This window comes from Myiozetetes cayanensis, unplaced genomic scaffold (assembly GCF_022539395.1).
Source record: "Myiozetetes cayanensis isolate MyiCay16 unplaced genomic scaffold, myiCay2020 scf14, whole genome shotgun sequence".
NCBI lineage: Eukaryota > Metazoa > Chordata > Aves > Passeriformes > Tyrannidae > Myiozetetes > Myiozetetes cayanensis.
In genome coordinates, this window is record NW_026087048.1 from 8365356 (window position 1) to 8386839 (window position 21484).

General features: G+C 41.0%; 1 protein-coding gene across 3 annotated transcripts in view; it reads left to right on the forward strand.

The window, feature by feature from the left end:
- Positions 1-21484, forward strand: part of MYO5A (myosin VA) — a 99732-nt gene that overhangs the window by 22937 nt on the left and 55311 nt on the right. For all 3 annotated transcript variants that reach the window (XM_050309045.1, XM_050309043.1, XM_050309044.1), the window contains exons 4-5: positions 3694-3838; positions 19474-19630. In XM_050309045.1, the coding sequence (XP_050165002.1) occupies positions 3694-3838; positions 19474-19630 (302 nt within the window). The remainder of the gene's footprint in view (positions 1-3693; positions 3839-19473; positions 19631-21484) is intronic.

Below are 21484 nucleotides of genomic sequence, written 5' to 3' on the forward strand. Positions count from 1 at the left end.
TTTCTCTCCCCAGTGCCCCCACGGCAAAGCTCTTCTGTGAAAGGGCTTTTGTGCAACTGGAGTCTCGTGGCCTGAGCTTGTAAGGGGTTTTCAGTCTCAGTTTGGTGGTTTCATGCCTGCTAAACACCACCATACCCCTCCCATGGGACAGCCTGCCCGGACTGTGTTCCGGCTGCTTGCAACGTGCACTGTGTTTGGCAGCGTTTAAAAGGCTTTCGAAAGGAATGTGCTGTCTGCTGGTTGTGTTTCGCTGTGTTTGGGAAAACGTGAAAACAGCACGTTTCATGTTTTCCCCAGTGCAGCTGTAGTGGTGTTTTTGGCTGGTTTTATCATTTCTCGTGGGGCTGGAAGGCCTTGACTCTTCAAGGATGGGTCTGCCAGAGGGCCTGGGATGGTGGAGCTTGGTCAGCTGGTTTGCTTCCAAGCAAGTCTCAAGTGATTCTGGGAGATGCATGTGGGTTTGTTAGAAACGTGTGGATCCAGTGTGGTGGGGGTTCCTGGTGGTCAAGGAGAAGGCTGTGATGGTTCAGCCCTACTGAGGAACAGTGTGCTGTGGATTTATTCACTTGGGATGTAGGCAGTGTATGTTACGTTATAAACTAAGGAAAACAGAGTTGGCATGCCAGCCTTTAAAAACCTGATCCTTTGGCCACAGACATCCACCTCACAAACTTCTCCATCAGTTCCCAGCCTAAGTAGAGGTTACTTCCCCTCTGCAAAGATTACTGCCTTAGAGCTCTGCCTGCAGGAAGGACTGCATTTGTGTCCTTAATCTCACTCACACATTATCCAGGTTAGTTTAAATACCCTGTGAAGGTGGTTTCAGCTAACACAGCTGATGTAGCCCAAGGGATATTAAAACCACTTCAATCCACCAAGAGAATTAGGGTAACATTTTTCTCAACCAGCAGAACTGGAATTAGAACTGGAATGCATGGAGGGATGGATGTCCAGGGCCCTAGAAATGAATTCAACCATACTGTCTTAGTGTAATATGTCAAATGGATATTAAATTCTTCAAAATTTCACCTTGAAGTAATGCAAACTTTTAAACAGAAAAACCTGATTTCTTAACTTCGAGTCAGCTTTTCACCAGCAATTCAGAGGTGATTTATAACTTTGCTTTACTATTGGGAATATGAATTGAGGAATTAATGAAGGAGGTTGAAAAGTTATAAAGGAAAATTTGAATGCTTACATGGAAAAGCTCTATGGCTGTGATGAGAATTCAGTGAATTCTGCTGGTTAGTACTGCCTGCTATGCAGTTAATTTAAATTAATTTTTAATTATTAATTTAATTTAATAGATTGTTTATGTTTATGTCCAATTTGGCCTCAGATGGATGAGTACATTCAAGATAAAAGAGCTAGATGCAGTTACTTTGGTTATATGTAATAGGAATGGCACAAAGAGTAGCCAGAGTTCAGTTTATTGTAACTGTAGGAAGAAAAACACACATAAATCTGGTTTAGGAAAGACCATATTTCTTAAAATAGCAATATGATTTAGTGGAGATAAAGAGAAGTTATATGTAAATTAATCTGGATTATAGCCCTGTGAGACAGACTGATTTCAAAGTTCTACAGAAAGCAAATAATTCTTAAGTCACTTGTTTTCGTTATTTCCAGATGGTAGTTGCTCACTGATTTTACAGATCGCTACTGAATTTAAATGTTTTAATATGATGGAGACTTGTCACAGGGCTGCTTTTTTTTAATTCAAGGGTTTATTTTTGCCAGCGTAACCAAAAGCAGGAGGGAATCATCTGAAGTCTCACACAGAATTTTTTTAAGTCTCTTTGATGAGACTTGCAAGCCTGGGAGGCTCAGCTTGATGGTGCAGCCGTACTTCATCTTTTACTCCTTTTTCACAGTTACAATGGGCAGATGTTTAACATTGACATGGAAAATATTCCTCAAGTCTTCTAGAACTGAGGTTGCTTCTCCTCCCTGACCCCCCTCTTATTCTCTGGGTCATCGTTACAGCAGTAGAACTTGGCATAAACGTTTATAGAGACTTTTTACTGGAGCTCCTGAGTCACTTCAGTGAAGTCACAGCTGATGGAAAAACACAGCCTCTCCCTGCATGGGCGTGTCGAGACATTAAACTTGCCATACATAAGAGTAAATAGATTGAGATCTCTCAGATCTGTTCCTGAAATATATTCTGTTGTTTATAATGTTTTTGCTGTGGTTTGTGCTTGATATATAAATGTGCTTGATATATAAATGCATGACAGGATTTAAAAATGGGATAATGCTCCCAGCAGCAGTGCCAGACCAGATGCTTTCATTTCCCTTCTCCCAGTTTTTTGATGGAAAATTTCTTAGATAGACATCACAACACTATAATCTGCACAGAGCAGAGAGCTGGGATCTGCACTGAGGAAGTCTGTGTGTGTAAGGCTGAATTTCTGAGCAAATTTAGAAGCGAGTTGAGTGCTATGGAAACGCTTTTGGTGCAGGTTCTTCAGGGATGGCTTGTCCAAGGCACAAATGCAGCAGGCTTGCTATAGTCACTGTGCAGCCATCTGCACCTGCGCTGTCACTTTTAGGTACCAAAGCACATATGTGTGAGAAGAAATTCTATTTTTAAAATGTCCACAGTTAAAATCAGAGTTTCTATTTCCCCCCACCCCCCTTGTCACACTGTCAAGGTGAGGAGGAATTGCCATGTAAGGAGAGCACAGCACGCCTGGCACAGCTGGGTCTCACATGGCAGTGATCAGTGTTTTCACCCCTGCTCGGGGCAAAGAAGTGTTCCCTACCCACTGTAAATGTTACAGGAGAGAGTTGTGTAAGGAATCTTTGTTAGATTATCCCTGTGGGCAGAGCAGTTCTCATTTCTCATGGAAAACAAAATGTTCCCAAAAGCATTTGAGGTCTCATTTTGTGTCTAGGAAGTTTGTATAAAGTAAGACTTAAGGTTTCTTGTGTGGGGAGAGTAAAAGAATGGCATGAGTTCAGAAGTGCTGTAGTGATGAGTGGTATTAACAAAGCCAGATATGTGTTAAATTGGTGTGGAAAATGGAAGAAAATGGAAGGTGTAAGTAGTTACACAGATGTGTAAGATAAATATTTTATGATGCCTTCTAGAGCTGTAATTACCTAATTTCCTGACACGACTTTCTCACACTGTGTTAGCCCTATGAAATGTCTACTGTTGTCTACCATGTCTCTACTTTGTTGCTTGTCACAAAAACTGAAGAAGTTATCCCTGGGCACAGTACAACAGCTGAAGGGTTAACACACTTCACATACCCAAACTGGCAGTCAGCAAGGTCATGCAGTAGTTATAATTCACAAATCACAGTATCAATTCACAATAAAACACAGGAAAGTAGAATGCACATTCATTGGTTTACTGCACCAAACAGGCAGTATTTCAAGTTGACACATTCTCTATCTGTTTGTTTTGTGCGCACTAGCTTTAGAAAAGGCAGATGGAATGAAAAAATAAAAAGTTGTCCCTGATGTGTTTACCAAAGGAGGTTGGAAGTAAACTCTTGTGACACTTTTTTATACACAGAACTGTAGTCAATAAAAGTGTGTTGAAGTCAGTAATATCAGATCCTTATTCTTTAGTTAGTATTTTTAGAAAGATTTGAACAATAGTTGATGTTAAAGCCATTTTTGGTTGGGTTTATTTTGAAACAACTATTAATAATTCCTTTTGTTTCATTTCCTTTGTAGGTATCGTTTTAGTGGCCATAAATCCTTATGAACAGCTGCCTATCTATGGCGAAGATATCATCAATGCATACAGTGGCCAAAATATGGGGGATATGGATCCACATATCTTTGCGGTGGCTGAAGAAGCATACAAGCAGATGGCCAGGTTTGTACACCACGAGTCTTTAAGTCACTGTTTTTCTGAAAGGAATAAAACAAAGTTGCTGGCCAAAGGCCTTCTCTTTCATTTATAGCTCGTGAAATATTTTGCAAGATCTGTGTTTCATCCGGTGCTTTAGTACGTTTCACAAGAGGATGAGTTGCCTAAGTTAGTGAACAGTAAAGCACTATAAGTGCTGTGGAGATCATGGCCACTGACAGTTAACAGGAATTACCACAGATCTTGTCAGTATTTAGGGCTAAAATTAGCCATGTGCTTTATATGGTTATGTTGTTTTACTTTGATTAGCGAAATGAGGAGGTGCTTTTTAATCAACAGTGGATTATTAAAGAGAAAAGTGCCAGATCCTTAGCTGTTTCGTATTTATATGTGATACTGACAAGAGAAAAGAAATCACTCGGCTTATGAGTGCTATTATAGGCTCCTGGTCATGTTGATAATGTCCCAGCTTTGTAATCTGCCTGTGGCTGTTGTTGACTAGAATTAAGAGGAGCAGAGGGACGACGGCACAGAGCGCCTGAAAACTGAGTCTCTAAGGACACTGTAACAGCTGTGCAGGAAATCCTCATTTCTTTAGATGTTGCATGAAAATGAACTTGTCACCCAAGGGCAGTGGTTATCAGAAGCTTCTTCCCCTTCACCCCAAGAGCCTGCTGTTTGGGGAGCTTTTGAAATATTTCATTTCTAGGATAAAGATCTTTTGGGCTATTGTGTGGACTTTGGTATCCTTGCTGGTTAGCTGCAAGCTATTGATACAGTTTTCCTTGTTGACAATATAGCCTGTGAATAAATTAATCAGATAAAACAGTGGAAGATCTCCGGATTAATTGTGATGGCCCTTAAGCTGTACTGCAGGTGGGGGAGGCAAGGGGAGAACAGATTGAAAACGATAAAATCTTCACCTTTGAAATTAGCTATCTATTAATTTAAGAATCTGTAGAGGAACTAGAATGAATAAGATGCTCCCTGAAGTTAATCAGGTGTATATGTGAATACAGTGATTCACAATACCCACATAATTGATAATTTCAGAAGAAAACAGTACGATACAGTACAGCATTTTATGACTGTGCAAAAGAGCCAGTGTTTCAAAAATACTCTTCTTGTGGTTTAGCTCCAGCCAGCAACTAAGTACCAAACAGCCTCTTACTTACTCCCTCCCTCCCCCTCTGGGATGGGGAGGAGGAACTCGTGGGTTGAAATAAGAACAGGTTAATTGATTGAAATAAAGGTAAATAATACAAAATAATAACAACAGCAACAACAATAATAATGAAAAGGAGAGAGAGAAAAAGGCATAAAACCCAACAAAAAGAAGTGATGCACGATAAAATTGCTCACCACCCGCTGACCGATGCCCAGCCTGTCCCCCAGCAGCCATCAGCCCTCAGCTACTCACGGCCAGCTCCCCCCAGTTTATATACTGGGCATGACGTTCCCCAGTATGGAAAATCCCTCTGGCCAGTTCGGGTCAGCTGTCCCGGCTGTGCTCCCTCTCAGCTTCTTGTGCACCTGCTCACTGGCAGAGCATGAGACTCTGATAAGTCCTGGACCTCAGGTAAGCACTGCCCAGCACCAACCATGTCTCTGTGTTATCAACAGTATTCCTATACTGAATCCAAAACCAGCACTGCACCAGCCACCAGGAAGAAAATTGTCCTGAAACCAGGACAATCCTACATCTGCACTGTCGAGTGGCAGAGATATTTGCTTTACTTCCTTTTTGCTGAGAAAATAGACATACAATCTGGTACAGAAATACAAAGGCAGAACTGTGTGTTATGACAGTCACATCTGCATCATGGCTCTTTCATCACTGCTCTTTTAAACAGACTTGCTGCTCAAGTTCCTCTAAAAGCTCTACAAAGTAAGAATTTATTAGCCTTATTTTATGTCTGAGGCATGATACAGGGACCTGCAGTTATGTGTCAGTGAGGGATGTCATCCAAATTCACTGAATTTTTGTTCTTAATATTAACCAGTGGAAGTAAGAGATTGAAGAGGGATCTCTCTCCACTGGCTGACTATAACTAACCACTGTCTGAAATGGGCTTACCTCTGGTGCTGAAATTTCAAGCCGCTGCCTTGCCCGTATTCTGTGGCCTGATAGCTGGAGCCAGTGCCATGGAAATGTCTGTCTGCCATCACTAGCATTCTCTGCTCTCAGGGGAAGACTCAAGGGACTGAGATTTTGGCTGGAGTTTCCACTGTGTTTTTTCCTTTTTGTGTTAATTGCCTGCTCTCCAGCTCTCACTGCACCCTCCGGCAATTCTGTCCTGAATAACAACAAATAAGATGCAGAAGAAGTTCTTTTTTGAAACAAATGATGAGAAATTATATAACCATGAGAATTATCTTAAATAATCCTTCTGCATTATTTAATTAATTCCTTTATATGTCTACATGTTAGAAACAATTTGTTACTCTTATGACTGAGAATAATTTCATAGATGCAAAATGCAATCCGGGCACACAATGCAAATGAAAAAAATTCCTCTATGCTGAAGTTTAATTGTTTTAGTTTTCCAGTATTTATTTCCTTTACTATTTGGGTTTTTTAGCTTTGTTTTTAAGAACGTCTTCTGTCATTTGAACATTTCTGTTGCTGTTTCAAATTTCTTAATCAGTTGTCCCGCACTTTAACTTCACTGATGCTTTCTACACTCTGAACAAATCACCTATTACTTTAAAGAAAAAATATGTGCAGTTTTACATTTCTGCAGCTGGTTATTTAAAAATGAAATCAGATTGTCTGTGACTGTTTTATTAATGCTTTAATAAGTGCATTGAATATTCATATGGTAGCTACTCATATGGCATTAATCTGCATTTATGCATGTAATTGGTGAGATTTATTTTTCTCTTGCTTATAATATTTCCTAACTCCATGTTTAAATGATCACTGGAATAATTAGTCATGATGCTCCTATCCTTAAGGCTTCAGTGAGCTCTTCTGAATATTTACTCCTTAGGTCTTCTTGTTAATTTATAATTTAGTGATTTAGAATTTGTTCTTTCCAGCTTTGTTAATTTATCTGCTGTGCTGAGAAAGTCCTTCCATGTGCATGGTTATAACTAAATGATCTGTGTAGTCTTCATCTGAAGAAAGTGCCCCATGGCAGCAATCAGGAAAGCTAGTGATTGCACCATAAATATTTGCATTGCATGTTCAGAAAAATACAGTGCAAAAATGTTGACCAGTGGAATGCCATGGTTGGAGCTCACATCTGGCACAAAAAATTGTATTCAGCAACTGCTTGGAGTTAACTGCAGTGCAAAGCAGCACATAAAGATACCTTTGCATGTGACATTTCTTGTGCAGCAGGAGCCAAATGACGTGGTATTTGTGGCTGTGGGGTGGTGAGCACATTTTAGCAGCCAATACTGCCTCTTCCAACAGCAATTCCATCACCAGTTTCCAGTGGAGGGTTAGTGGAAAGGAACAAGGCTCCTCTGTGACAGTGTGGCATAGCTGACAGTGAAATAAGTGGTTACTGTTTGCTCGGTAGCTTCTTGTCTTTTTCTGTGCAGGAAGATGTATGCAGCTGTTTTAAGACTAATCTCACTTGGGATTATTATTTCTTTTCTTCCCTGCGCTTCCTTTCTCTTCCTCCCTTCTCATGTGTGTCTTTGTACCTTTTTCCTTTTCTCTCACCATCTACTGCTGCTCCTCTGCACAGACTGACAGCTTTGTTTCCAGCATCTTTCCTCTGCTGTGCCCAAAATAAGCAATGAACTAGTTTCAGAACTGCATTTCAGTCATGTTAGACTTAGGTTTATGTGTGCTTCATATTTACCAGTAACTGTGTTGGTTTGGGTTGTATGAGCCTCCAGACCACAGGTGTGAGGGCTTGGAGCAGGTCTCCCCCTCTGGTGTTTGTTTTTTTTTGAAAGCGTTACAACTTCAGTAGGAATCATAATCATCAGCAGGGGTGGCTCATTTCCTCTGTAATTCAAGAGAAGCCTCCATTTTTAACTGTATGGTTTGCAGTAAGATGATGATTATACTCTTGAAGCTGTTAAGAATAGCATGAGACCTGCATTAATGTATGAGATTTATGATTACCAGTGTCCTAACACTATTAGGGAGAGAAGTTCAAAATCACTCTTGCAGAGGATTCCTTCCCCTGTCTAGTAAGGGTATATTGCAGTAATTAAGATGATGTATTTTTTTTTCAGCACTTTGTTGGTCTGATTTGTTCTATCCTACTCGTGCTTGATGACAGATAGAGCAGATTCTATTTAATAAATTAACTGTGAGATTTCCTTCTGATTAATTAGTAAAGTTGTCTAGCATCGTGCTGGTTGAAAGTAACATTTGCAAACAGAATTACATACTGATGAGATCCATATAAAACTTAATGAATGCCAGTATGAAAAGCAACAGTGTTTATAGTGTCAATTTCCAAAGTTTTGCTTTTTCTATTTGGACAAAGTATAATGATTTATTCAATGTTAGTGTGTATCTGTCATTAAATTACCTGTAATCAGCAGGCTGCCTCTCTGTTTTGTCAGATTTTCAGTGTGTGTCTGATGGCTTTCACCTACAGGAAGGTTTTATTCTATTACTTTTTGTTCAAAAGGAAGCCTGGTGAGCTGTTGAGTAGGTGTTTTAAAAGCGGGTGACTTGACTGACAGTCTCCAGTTATCTTAGGCATCCTGATATTATGTCCTCTTATAAAAATGTGCATCTGATCAGCTGCTGCTTTGCTTCCCAGTGATAAATGGATACTCTGTTCTCCCCTGGCAGAAGTCAGTAAGGGGATGATGAACAACCTGTCACAGATCTGCATCCAGTTATGGAGTGAGAGCCTGCTGCAGTGGATGCTGGACAAACATACAACAGCCTTCTTCCCCTTTTGGCCTTGACATAGGACTTCTTAAATTAAATACCTACCTTGAAAAGAGGTGGTATTTTTGGGCCTCTGATGTTAAAATAAGAATGAAAAGGGGAAAATGGTCCTTTCTGATGAGGTGGTTTTGGAATAGTCTCTTATACTTTGGGTCTGACATTTCAGGATGTTACAGGTACAAGACAGCAGATGGGGGAATCAACTTGATATAACATAAGGGACCTACTTGTCTAAGCAGTGATTGTTTTTAGGCAACAAAGGGGTTAAGTATGGTCCTAGCTGGAAGCTGGAGTTCATGTGAGGTGTCCTGTTGGTAGCTAAGCAATGAGCTTTCCTAAACTGTTGCAGGAGCGGCCTCTGACTAATCCCTAGATAAATCAGTTGCATAGTGCTGGCTCATCTTTGTGCTCCTCTGGAGTGCAATCTGTCATGGGTTTGTAGCATGTGCTGACCTCAGTTGTCTTCATTTGTATGCACTGGGAGATATTACTGACAATTCACGGTCTTTTCATCTTTTGACATTGTTACAGTCAAGAGCTGTGTTTCCTGGATACAATTACAGTGGCAAGAGGTGAATTTTTTTAATTAAAAAAAAGGGTACCTCTTCTGGTTGTGAGAGTATTGCAGAGTGCTTTCACCAGACTCTTGTTGAAGAGGAGCAAAGATGCTTAACAAATTGAGGTGTTTTGGAGTGGCTTGAACAGACTTGCGAGAAATAAGGTTATGCATAATAGTAATATTCCACTTTTGTTTGACACATTCCATGAACAGATTTCAAAGTCCTCTACAGAAGAGATCAGTATCATTATTTCCATTTTGTAAATTGAAACAGGCATGGGGAGTGGGAAGGTAGCTTTGAGTTCAGCAAGGTGGCAAAAGGAGGGCACAGAGCCCCTGAATTGAAAGTCCTGGTCCTGTGTCTGATGCCTCAATCACAACAGCTTGACAATAACATATGTGAGAATAAAGTATATAACTGATAGTGCAACAGTTCAGTTCAGTGCTTTCAATGTACAGAAATGAGCATGCTGTGTTTCCCTGCAGCATTAAGGGGTCTCTGTGCCAGGTAACAATTATTGCATAATAACATTTGCTTTCACAGAAGACTTCATGTGTTCCAGGCACTTTACAAGCATTCACCATAGTCTGTATCTTCTAATACTGGTGTATCAATTTCTGCTTGTATGGAAATAAGACAGAGGTGGTGTGCTGTGGCTGGTCCCAGGCACTGAGCTTCCAGTCCCTGTCCTGTGCTTAGAACATCCTCTTTTCTCCAGCAGCTAAAGATGTCGGTGTGAAATGCTGCTAGGCTTAAAAAAACAAGCTAAACTGGAAATGTATTTGGAAATGTGATTAAAGAACATGGTTTACTGCACTGATGTTTCATGCCTATTAAATGAATGATTTTACAAAGAATTAATTTACTGCTTAGTTGGGAGCAATTGTTGTGACTCAAGGTTGCAGCTGGAGAATCCTCTGAATCGTTAAGGCATGGCACCTGTGAAGAGCGGGATGTATCAGGCCAGAGTGTGTTAGATCCAGATAGTCAAAATAAGCCTATGGGTTCAGGGTGTGCAAGTGCAACAGACCCAGAAATGTGGCTGCTGTTCTGTGCAAGAAGTGCACTTGCTCCTGGGGCAAAAGCACTGGTAACTCGCTTTATCTTTTCTTTTGTTTTCCCCCCATCACATCGCCACAGGACGGATCAAAGTGCTTCAGTCTCTGATAATAATCCTGAGCACTTACACAGCACTTTGCACATTCTGGGTCTTTCACAGAAGTTACTTTGTCGATCCACACACCAGCCCTTTGAGGGTGGAATAAAAATTATCTGTGTCAGGCTGCACCTTTTGGGATGTGCCAATACAAGTGGATTTGGAGGCTTCGGCGCTGGGAATGCTGCGATGACGCAGCTCTGCTGGGAAAGAGGAGCTGTGCCTGCTGTTCAAAGCAGCACTGCAAGAAGGAAACTTCAAAAATTAAGGGAAAGGGTTTCCTGCAGTAGGAGCGAAGGTAGAGCACTGGGGTAGTGCTTGTCAGGGAGAGGGGCTCAGCAGCAGTGGAGAGAATGGCAGGGTGTACCTGTGCAATATGGGCTTGAAGAAGCAGTTGGAAAGTAAGAGGACAAAGCATGGTGCTTTTCCATGTTAAGGAGGCCACCATCCTAATCCAGAAACAGGGAGTAAGAGAATTTATTTAGGGCTGCAAAGAGCTGTGTTATTAAAGTAGTTTATTCAGAAGGTTATGAAGGGCAAGATGTTGACTTCTGCCCTCGATGTGAGAGATGCTGGGAAGGCAGCCCGGAGCTGGCTGCTGCTGCTCTGCATCAGTCCAAGAGCATTAGAAAACTGCTGAATAAATTCTTGCTTATTTATTTATTTATTGAACAGTTAAATTACTTCTGTTTGAAAAGCAAATCCTGAGTTTGTAGAGTTGCCAGGTTTTATAATGGCTCCTAACAGATGCTGTGTGCCCTGGGCTGAGTTTCAAAGGCCTCTGTGCTGAAGGAGTGTGGCTGAGCATGCACAGCCTTGTTTGCTGCCACACAACACTGCCCTGAGGCAAAGGTGAAGCTAAATATATTGCATTGACTCGTGGTAAACCTCCCAACACTGGGGGGTTTTACAGCTGCCTTTTATTTTAGGATTAGTGTAGAAGCACTTTTGGTCTTTTAGAAAAACAAACAACTGTAACAGTGGGAGCGTCACTGAAAAGTGGAGCAAAATGGCCCAAAGAGTGATCCTGGGGCTTACCCTGGCAGGGGACTGGGAGGACAAGTCCTGGGGAGAGCACAGACTGGTGAGGCTGGGGAAAAAAAAAAAAAAAAGCCCTTGTATCTCTCCCAAACCACATTTTGGAGAGTGTCCAAGAAAAGAAAAGTGTCCTAGGGAAAAAAAAAATAAAAAAAACCAACAATGTGTATTTTGGTTTCAAGTTTACAATTACTGGTATTTTTAGGAAACATTCTATTTCAACATTTGTTGAAATCAGACCTATTTAATGAACCTTCAGATAAGTTGTGCAAAACCTTATTCATCTTACAGCATGGATTTGTCCTTCTGGTGCTTTATTCTCCCTGCATTTGTCTGCTGTGCATCCTCTTTCCTGCATTGGAAGATGCCAGTTCCTTGGAGACAGTGCTTCCTTTAGCCTGCTGGGCCTGGCCACCTGCAGCTGGGAAGTCCTTCCTAAATTTCTCAATGAAGTTAATCAAGCTGCTTTCTGCCAAGATCACAAAACATTCAGTACTACAGAGAACTCTTGTCTGTATATTGATACCTGATGAAATCTGATGGGTTTCACAAAAAGGAGTTCAAAATCTGTTCTGCGGGTAATTATTCCAAGACTGAATGAGCTGTTTGAAATGTGTGGAGTATTACATGTATTTTTCTATCCTGTGATTCTTTGATCAACAGCAGTACTTCCAAGTTATTTGGGAACATCAGTTACAGTGATATTTAGCACTTCCACCCTGCTTTTATTTTAAGTGGCATTGTGTAAACTTCATTTATTTTGGCTTTGTTGTGAGTGCCTCATGGAGGGAAAACAATCATTATTATACAGGTTTTTTTAGTCATGCTCTCAGATACAAAGACGTGTGAATGTTCTGGCTGTGGATACTGCAGGTTATTTTAGTCATGAGCTGCCACAAACATGCAATGGGGATGCTGAGAGATTGCAAAAAATAGAACGTTTACTTAGGTCAGAGTTCTGTTTGTATTGCTGGAGACATTAAATCATGTCAGATGTATGTATGTATGTGTATTCTTAAGGGGTTTGGAAATCTACTTTATGGTGTAGGGTGTATAACATGGAACATAGCTTAAACTAGGTTTTTGTTGGTCCCTGGATAATCCTATGGCTCTCAGAGCAGCTGCAGCTGATGAAAGTACAGCAGGATTTCAAACCTGACAGCATTTCAGAATGAATGCTATCTGACCTTCTGACCTTTCAGCAGTGTCGTTAGTTTTTAAGTTATTTTCTTGGGTTGTTTTTCCTGCTGCCATAATTTAGCTGTAGGATGGCAAAGCACTAAGTTCCTTTTCTGTCTTTGGTGGATATGACGCACATTAATGTTAGTGGTAATTATGTGTGTATGCTGAGAACAGGATCTATCCCAAATGTTCCCTGAGTCACAGGTTCCTTCCCTGGGTGTTTATGTCAGGTACTTTGATCATCCGAAGTTCACTGTTTTGAAAATGTAAAGCAATTTCAGGCTTACAAGTCTATCTTATCACCACACAACTTCAGTAGAACAGCAGTGAAATAAAGAAGACGAGACTGTCACTGCTGGATTAAATAAAAGCTGTTTATTGTGCTCTTGCATTGAAGCAGTAGGAGATTTTAATGTTTGAAGATCACGGGATCAGGCCCTTAGCAGCAGTTTGTGCTGGTCTGAGTTAAATAAAAAATGAAACTGTCATGTGCAATGGGGTTGGTGCCCTTAGCCATAACCTAAACCTGTTTATTCCAATGGAAAAGAATAGATCAGTAGCAACTACACACACACACACACACACACACACACACACACACACACACAAAAGGGGCAGTAGATTTATTTTAACCTTTGAGCACTGAAGCAGTGAGGGGGGAAGATGTCCTGAAGGTGGTGGCCTTCAAACCACCCCGACAAAAAGCTTCCTTAAAATCATCAGCACCTTGGCAGTGTTCTCAAGGTTAACGAACATGGATGATTTAGGATCAAAGGCAAAGTGCTAATCTCTTCTCATCAAATTGCCCTGTTATTTCCTCTCTTCATGATATATTAAGGATATTACACTCTGATCTTTTCTGCCAATCTCATCTGTGCTATGACATTGAGACAACTCAACTTTGATGTAGTTCATCACAGGCGAGCATTTCAAAGTCCATATCAGAATCTTTTAAAATCAACTCTTAATGATGCACTTTTGCCAGGGAGAGATACTGGCAGCTTGGATAGGAATGGATTGATAGGAGTATTGAAGTTAATATCTATAATTCCTGTATTCCTTTTGTTGTCAGTAGATCCATGTTCCTTTTGTTTGTTTTCCCAGGCTGATGTTTTTGTGGTGTGTCTGCTTATATACATTTATTTGACATTATTTGCTGTGGAGTCATGAGTCTGAAAGACAAGATCAAGTGGTACATCCGATGCATGAGTCGTAGGAAGCAAAAAAAGCACAAAAACAATCTTGTGCTTTGATGATTAAATTGAATAGCTCCAGGCTTCTTTAATCCCTTCTGAAATGCTTATTGATAGAGAGGTTTTTAACTGTTTTACCATTCCTGCTTCAGAGAGGAAATTTCGGTTGGTATAGAGGAAGAAGGTAAACAAAGATATCTGTAGGGATTTTTCAGTCTATATGTCTTGATTATCCTGATCTGTTTGGACAGTGTGCTGTGGAGGTAATGGCTTTGATGCAGTAAGCTGTTTTGATTTTTGTGGGAACCAGCTTAAGTGGGTGCAGTGATCTTGAATGAAAATTGTTTGAAAATTGACAACCCTGCCTTTAATGTTAGTAACTTTAATGTTTCATTTCTTGCACTGTTTTTTCTTTTTTGCCTCAATTTTTCCATTGGTCAACTGAAATCATTAAAACTGCTTTGGATGATGACAGCTATCAATGATTAGTCAGTGTTATTGCAGCACTTTGTACACACTGAAGGTGCCCAGTGACAGTCCTGCTCTTGCTTCCAATTTATCTGACAGCTGTGGCCTCATGGGAGTAGCAGTTCCTTCATCCTGAGCTCATCTACCATAGATTTCTATGAAATACAGAATTCAAAGTTAGTAGTAGTCAGTGCTGTTAAAAACATTGCATTAGGATATATGCACATTGTCAACAAAAGGTGGTTTTCACCTCTTGAAAGCAAGGTTATTTTTCTTAAAATCACTTGCTGGTTCCTTGTGCTTTGCCATTTCATTCATAATCTGCAAAACCCTTTTCTGTGTGTAAGGTATCTCAAGTCAGTTTGCAGCACTCTGTTCTCCTCAAAGCTGAACCTCTTTTGAGCAGAAGCTATCTTCAGTGTTAAATTTTGCAGCAATTTTTCAAAGCATGAAAAAGCCCTGCTGGTATGTAGGCTGTAATCTCGAGCTCCCAGGAGTTAGGTAAGTCTACATATATTCTGCTTTGGCACTCTGACAGTGAATTTCCTCATAAACATATTGCCTGTCGACAGAATTTTGTAGATAAAGCAAAATTTTCTTTAAAAATTACCAGCCTATGCAAAAATCTGTTTCTGCATTATTTTTGTCATAGATAACAGGACTTTAAATTATCAGTTATTTATTCTGTAGGGTGTTCTCGTTCTTTTATTTGTCAAGAAATAGCTGTTACCCTCACATGATTCTTAAAGCATAGGCTGAAAGAATTTATATAGAAGATTACTGAACCAGGTCCCCTGCTACTGCAAGCAATCTCAACCTATCATTTCACATTTCAGCTTGTGAAATGTCTGGGCCTGTCATCTTAAAATGGAAGTTTTAGTGTGGTTTTGTCATTCCTTTATTCTTCTGCACTGTTCAGAAATGGCAGAAGCTGAATGTAATCCTGACCAATGCCTGAGCATAACGTGTGGTGTTTCCATGAGTGGTAAACTGCTCCCAGTCAAACTCTTGCAGTGTGCTGGGGCTGAACACCTCTTTTCAGGATAATTTGGCTTAGTATTGCTTCACTGTGATGTAGTTCTGTATACCAGGATCTGGTTGTTAAACATGTTGGGGTGAAAGACGACTGCTCCACCTCTCATCTCCCAGATTGCTTTTCCTCATTTCTGTTTGTAAAAGCATAATTAAAATGTTCCTTCTATTCAGGAGTCATCTTAATTTTAAAATCATCTAATTATGTGTTTTATGCAGAGAAGCAACTGCAAGGAGATGAAGTATTGCACAGATAATGGCTTGTGGCATCTGGCTGCACAGTGGTGTCACATAAAGCTGCTGCCCTACTTACTTGTTTCATTGGCTGAAAGTTTTAATTATAGCTTTTTTTCCTGACTGGTGACATGTTAAGTGCTCAAAATGTCAAGTCAAAGGTCAGGGGCTAATGATTTAACTAAAAATAATTCTAAAGGTGTTATTTATACCTGAGAAAGAACTCAGGGAGCATGTTACTTTTGTTTTGTGGGGATTTTTTCCTTTTTTTGTTTGGCATTTTTTTAAATTTTGTTTTGTTTTTAATGCAGCCTGACTGTGGAAATTTAGTTTGATGTAAGCAGAGGTTATATTTTGGAAGGACCATTGCTTATACCAAATCATTACAAATAATTCTCACTGTGTTTCATACATTATCCGAGGTATTTTGGTTCTAGTTTACTTGTTATTTTTCTTTTAAATTTTGAAGTTTAATGACATAAAGAACCCTGTACTGAGCTGGCACAGCTATCTGGCAGGACCACTCCACCCTCCTTCTTGAAAGACTTAAAAATCTTGCTGCCTGTGGTAGGACATCCACAAGGCAAGTCTTCCCTGGGGTTGTGGCAGTAACAGCTCATCCCCTGCCGCTGTGGTGTTTGTGTCGCATTGTCCTTTCTCCTTTAAATGTCGAGTGTGATCTTGGGGCGTTTTGTTGTGTTTTCCTTTCTCTCAGCCAAAAAGCAGAAAGAATAATATGCTAGAGGATGGCCACTCCAGTGTGTTAAAGCAAAACAATGGACTAATGTCCTGTTGAAGACAAGAGCTGCCCTGAGCGTGGATGGAGCGCTGGCAAGAGGACGCTGAGGGAGCCTTTTGTTTCTGGTGATGGCTGTAGCTGCTGCAGACACAGAGAGTCATTGCAGAAGAGACAGCAGCAATGTTTTCAGCTCACACAGAGCGAGCTGTATCTTCCCTAGGCAAATCTATGGAATGTGTATATGTACTTACACGGTAATATAATAATGGATCCCTTTTTCCTGAGCACATGAATGAGTGCTTAAGGAGAAGAGTTTATCTTCATGTCTTATGACATGGGGGAGGAAACTCTAGGCTAATTAGCAACAGTATCCCTAAGGGGAAATTATTTCAAACTCATTTTTTCATTAGTGTCTTTGTAAACATGGAGATCCTGAGAAGGGAGTAGGAACTGCGGAACCAGTGTGCACTTTCCATGCTCCCACACATGTCCTTGAGGGATGTGACAGTTAGGATGAGACACCTTTACTTGTTCCTCTCTTGGCAACAGAGTTTGTTTTTTGTTGACAGTTTTGTCAGAAGTCTGTAGTACTGAGTTTGCATTCCTTGGTTTTCTGAAAGCCTTTTGTACTTTGGGAACAAGGCTAAAAATAAGCTTAACCATCAGAGGATCTATTTCATAGGACTTGAGCTTCATATGTTTAATGATATTTAATACATGAAACAAAACTGGTGATCTACAAATGAAAAGCTTGTAATGTTGGTGTCTCCTGTGTTAGGCAACTCCTGAAATCAGACCAGAAGTTTCGTATTTTAGAATGGTGTGGAATGTTTTTCTATTTGAAAGAGCACATGAGAAATAAAGAGAGAGTAGTGCCAGTCCTATGAAGTAATGGTTGGTTTTGACTCACTTCAGGAACTGTCTGTGGGAGAGGAAAATTGTTCGTCATCAGTTGTCCCAGTTAAGCCTAGATGTTGGGCATTTGGTTGGACTTCTCCCACATCCTGCTGCTGCTCTATTTGACCAGGAGGTCTCCTGACATGCAGAGCTACAGGCTCTCTCCTGCACATCTCTGTCTACCATTAATGGACTCTGGGAGGGGGAATAGGGAAGAAACAAGAATTTTTCTCCTAGGTTTTCCAGCTGGAAATCTTCACTGCTACTGCAAATCATCCCAGATACACAGACCTCCCTCAGGAGCCTGCATAGAGGTGTGATGGCCCCTGTCACATCAGACCTGTGGCCAAGGCTGGCATCTCTGGTGGTTCAGTCTTTGTAACCTGGACTACACAAACCCAGTATCAAGCTGAACAGTTCTGCTTTCCCACTGAGACTGGCATCTTGGTGTGTATGAATGTGTGAACTGTGCTGTAGTCATTCACACCTATTGCATGTGTTACATGGAAGTTGAGAATGTAAAATTAGGTTGCTTGGATCTTCTTGACACTTTGCTATTAAATTTATAGCAGCATTTGAGCCACTTAAAGTAATTTCCTTTTACCAAAATGTGGAAAATTTGCCTCAACTGATAGCTTCATTCGGTTAAACAAATGCCACCTTGGCTCTCCCAGGGGTGGGTGACAGAGCCAGAGGCTCCTTGAGCCTGTGGCTTTGAGCAGCACAAAGTAGATGATGGAGCTGTGCTCTTACATGGGGGCTTGTCATTGTTTTTGAAGATAGGTAGCAGCTTGAGAACAGCAACGCCATCTGTAAATAGTTGTTACCCAGAGCCTGTGCCCACAGGTACTGATTGCATGAACCCAGGAGAAAGAGAGGAAGAAAGCGATGAGGAGGAGGGGCTCTCACCTCTGATGGCCATGGACCCTGCTAAGGGACATATGCTATGGATGCATGATCCAGTTTGTATTAGGGGCTCATGGTATGTAGGGATACCAACAGGTTCATAAGCATGACATGTCACCTGGAACACCAATTTGAGACAAAACCACTCGTTCTGACTAAGATGGACAGGCTGCCTATACATCACACAGAAAAGGAACATGTCTAATTTATGCATGTTTGATAAATAGCTTCAACATTTCATCAGCAGCTTTTTTTTTTTTTTTTTTTTACCATCCCAGTAATAGAATCACAGATCTTCTGGAGGACCTTTAGGGTACACAGAAACCACAGACAGTTTCTCCATGCAAATGTCTTTGTTCCCCAAATAGCATTTACTGATGGCCTCAGCAAACATTGCAGGTCCTGTTGTGTATGTGCTGCCTGAATATGTGTGTCCCTGAAATGTTGCTCACAGTTTCTGTGCTGTAAGGGCAACCTGATCTGCAGCCTGGCTGTACTCTCAGTCCCAGCTCTACAAAGCTTTGGGGGAAAGCATCATTCCTCCTTTCTCTACTTTTCAGTATTTAGGATAGAGTTAAACTCACCCAGCTCAAGGAGTAATTTGAAATATCTTTCATTTTAACTTCGTTTGCATTGAAAATGTGAAATACTATATAAAGCAAATGTGGTCTTTATTTTAAAAGTGTCAGGCTCTATAAATGCTAATTTCTCTCCTTTTTTTTTGTAAAGTGTTGTTTAGTCATACAGTTGGGGTTTATGCTCTTTGAGTTTGGAGAAAATTGTTTTAGTAGCAAATGGAGTTTTTTTAAAGGAAAATAAATTGTTTCACAACAAAGGGACTGTCTTCACTCCAGAGCTGCTATTTGTGTCCTGAACAGCCATGCTTGAATTTTTCAGATCCAGAACAATTCTGGGAAAAGCTGGTGATTAGATCAGAAGGACGAAAAGTTTCTGTGGCTGACTCTGCTGTTGATTTCTCTATCTGTAAGATGGCATTCATGATCTCTACTAATGAACACTGATAATTTAGTGGAGCACTATACCACAGCCTCTGGATAGAAGTAGCTGCAGAAGCACCTAGTGAATAGTGGTAACAGGTCCTTTGTGTAGCCAGGTTCTCTAAAGCAGCTCTGCTGGCTGGCTGGGCTGTCCAGCATCCATCCATCCTGATGGAGCATCCTGGTTGAAGGCAGTCCAGTCAGCCATTCAGGCAGCTTGGTAACTAACTGCCTTGTCTCTGCCACGTGCATTTACCTTATCGCTGTTTTCCTAACATTTGTGGTGGAGGGGTTGTTGCCAAGCTGGGGATGCAGAAAGTGTCCTTGAGAGAGCAGCTGGGAATTAACTTGTCTTTGTGTTTCAGAGATGAGCGAAATCAGTCGATCATTGTCAGTGGGGAATCTGGAGCTGGAAAGACTGTCTCTGCTAAGTATGCCATGAGGTACTTTGCCACGGTCAGTGGATCTGCCAGTGAAGCCAATGTTGAGGAGAAAGTCTTGGCCTCCAACCCCATCATGGAGGTAAGAGAGCTACAGCACTAACCCCACCCCCCCAGCTGCATTTATTCTGGGTCTAACATAAGCATTCAACAGAGAGAGCAATCCATACTTTTAAAAACATATATATTATAAACTTATATTAAAATTTTGTGTTTCATCCATTTACGAGGAGATGCTTTAGGCATCATTTAGTGTAGCATTTATGAAAGACTGAGAAAAGGTGGGAGGTAATGTTTCAGTGTTGTTAATGTACTTTACATAACAAAGTAATTTTTATGTGAAAACTGCTTTAAATCTCTTTGGCTTTGCAACACTGGTAGTTCCCAGACTGCTGGACAAATACAATTGCAGAAGACTGGGTTTGTGTGTAAAATTCCAAAGAGGATAAAAGTTTTGGTCTTACCCACTGAATATGTACATCACACATTGGGGCAGGTAGGTTATACATTTGAGTGAAGAGAGTTGTTAGGTAAAGCAAATGTTAAATTTTAGAAAATAAAATCAGGAGAGACTGAGAAAACAAAGTTTCATGGGATGTATAGTGTCTTTTCAGAGGAGAAAAACATATCAGAAGACATAATTTTGCTATAATTACCTCAGATTAGTGTTTCAGTTCTGGAAATTTGTGTAACTAAGTGTAGTGAAGACCCAGAGCCATTGGCTTGGGAGCACAGGTGCTGACAATAGACTGTGAGAGGACATGTACAGTTCCTCCTGCTTCAGGATCCCTGTTCTCTGGGAAACTCAGGAGGTGTTGTAATTCTTATCTCATGGCCAAGCAGAAAAGTTTTCTTAGCCTTATCTGAATTGTTTCTTGTGGTTTTGCCTATGTGTGCAGATTCAAGTTGTGGCTGAAGTCAAGGAACTACATTAAGAAATGATTCATCAGAAAGTCTTGGGGGGATTTCTCAAGAGAAGTATCACTGCCCATAGGCACACACGCACTCATGCCTATGGACAGCCTAAGAAAATGCTTAGGACCACCTGGTAGATGTTGGGCATCTCTGTGCAGTTTTGTGAAGTATTACTAGTAAATAGACTGCATGCAGTGAAATTGAAATGCCAAAAGCTGCCATTGTTTTCTTTCTCAGGTATTTTAAAAAATGAACTATGTTTTATTCCTTCTTTCCTCCTGGCACAAGGAGTTCATGATACTCAAACTATAGCTGCCCCATCACAGTTGTGTGTGTCTGTCTCAAGGTAAAAGTGCCTGGTTTGTGGTGCTGTGTGGTGTTTTGAAGCTTCTGTGTGATAAAACAAGCTGTGATGTGCAGTGATTCATCCAAATGTCCAGCTATGGGAAGAAGCCAGGGAAGCTGAACCTTGCCTGGAGCTGGACCTGCCCCAGAGGCTGGGGAGCAGTGACAGTGCTGGAGGTGTGAGCTAAGCCCAGAGCACACCTTGCACTGCTCCAGTGTTTGCAGTAAGTGCAACACAGCATCCAGGGCCACGCTGAGATTCGGTGTGTGGATAATAGGGGTGCTGAGGGCCCCTTCTGCCTCACCTGCCCCCCGTGGTGGTGGTCTCTGGGGCCAGGCAGGTGACCACATCCTCACCTTCAGCCTGCCAAGGGCCAGCTCTGGTAAGAGGCTCTGCAGGACGGGTCTGTGGTTGGCTGTTTGCTGGGTGAAATACAAACTTCCTACAGGTTTTCCTTCACCACTTCTTTTGTTTGGTCTCAAAACCTAAAGCAAACATCCTACTCTCTCCTCTCTCGCTCCTTGGACCCCACCTCCCAGTCAGGGGCCATCAGCTCAAACACTAATTGAGTTAATTTCCAAAAAGCAAGGAAGTTGAGGAGTAAAAGTGAGCTTTCCATCCATACCTTTTTTCATTCACTAAAAATCAATGATGATGATTTATTTTTATTTTCTT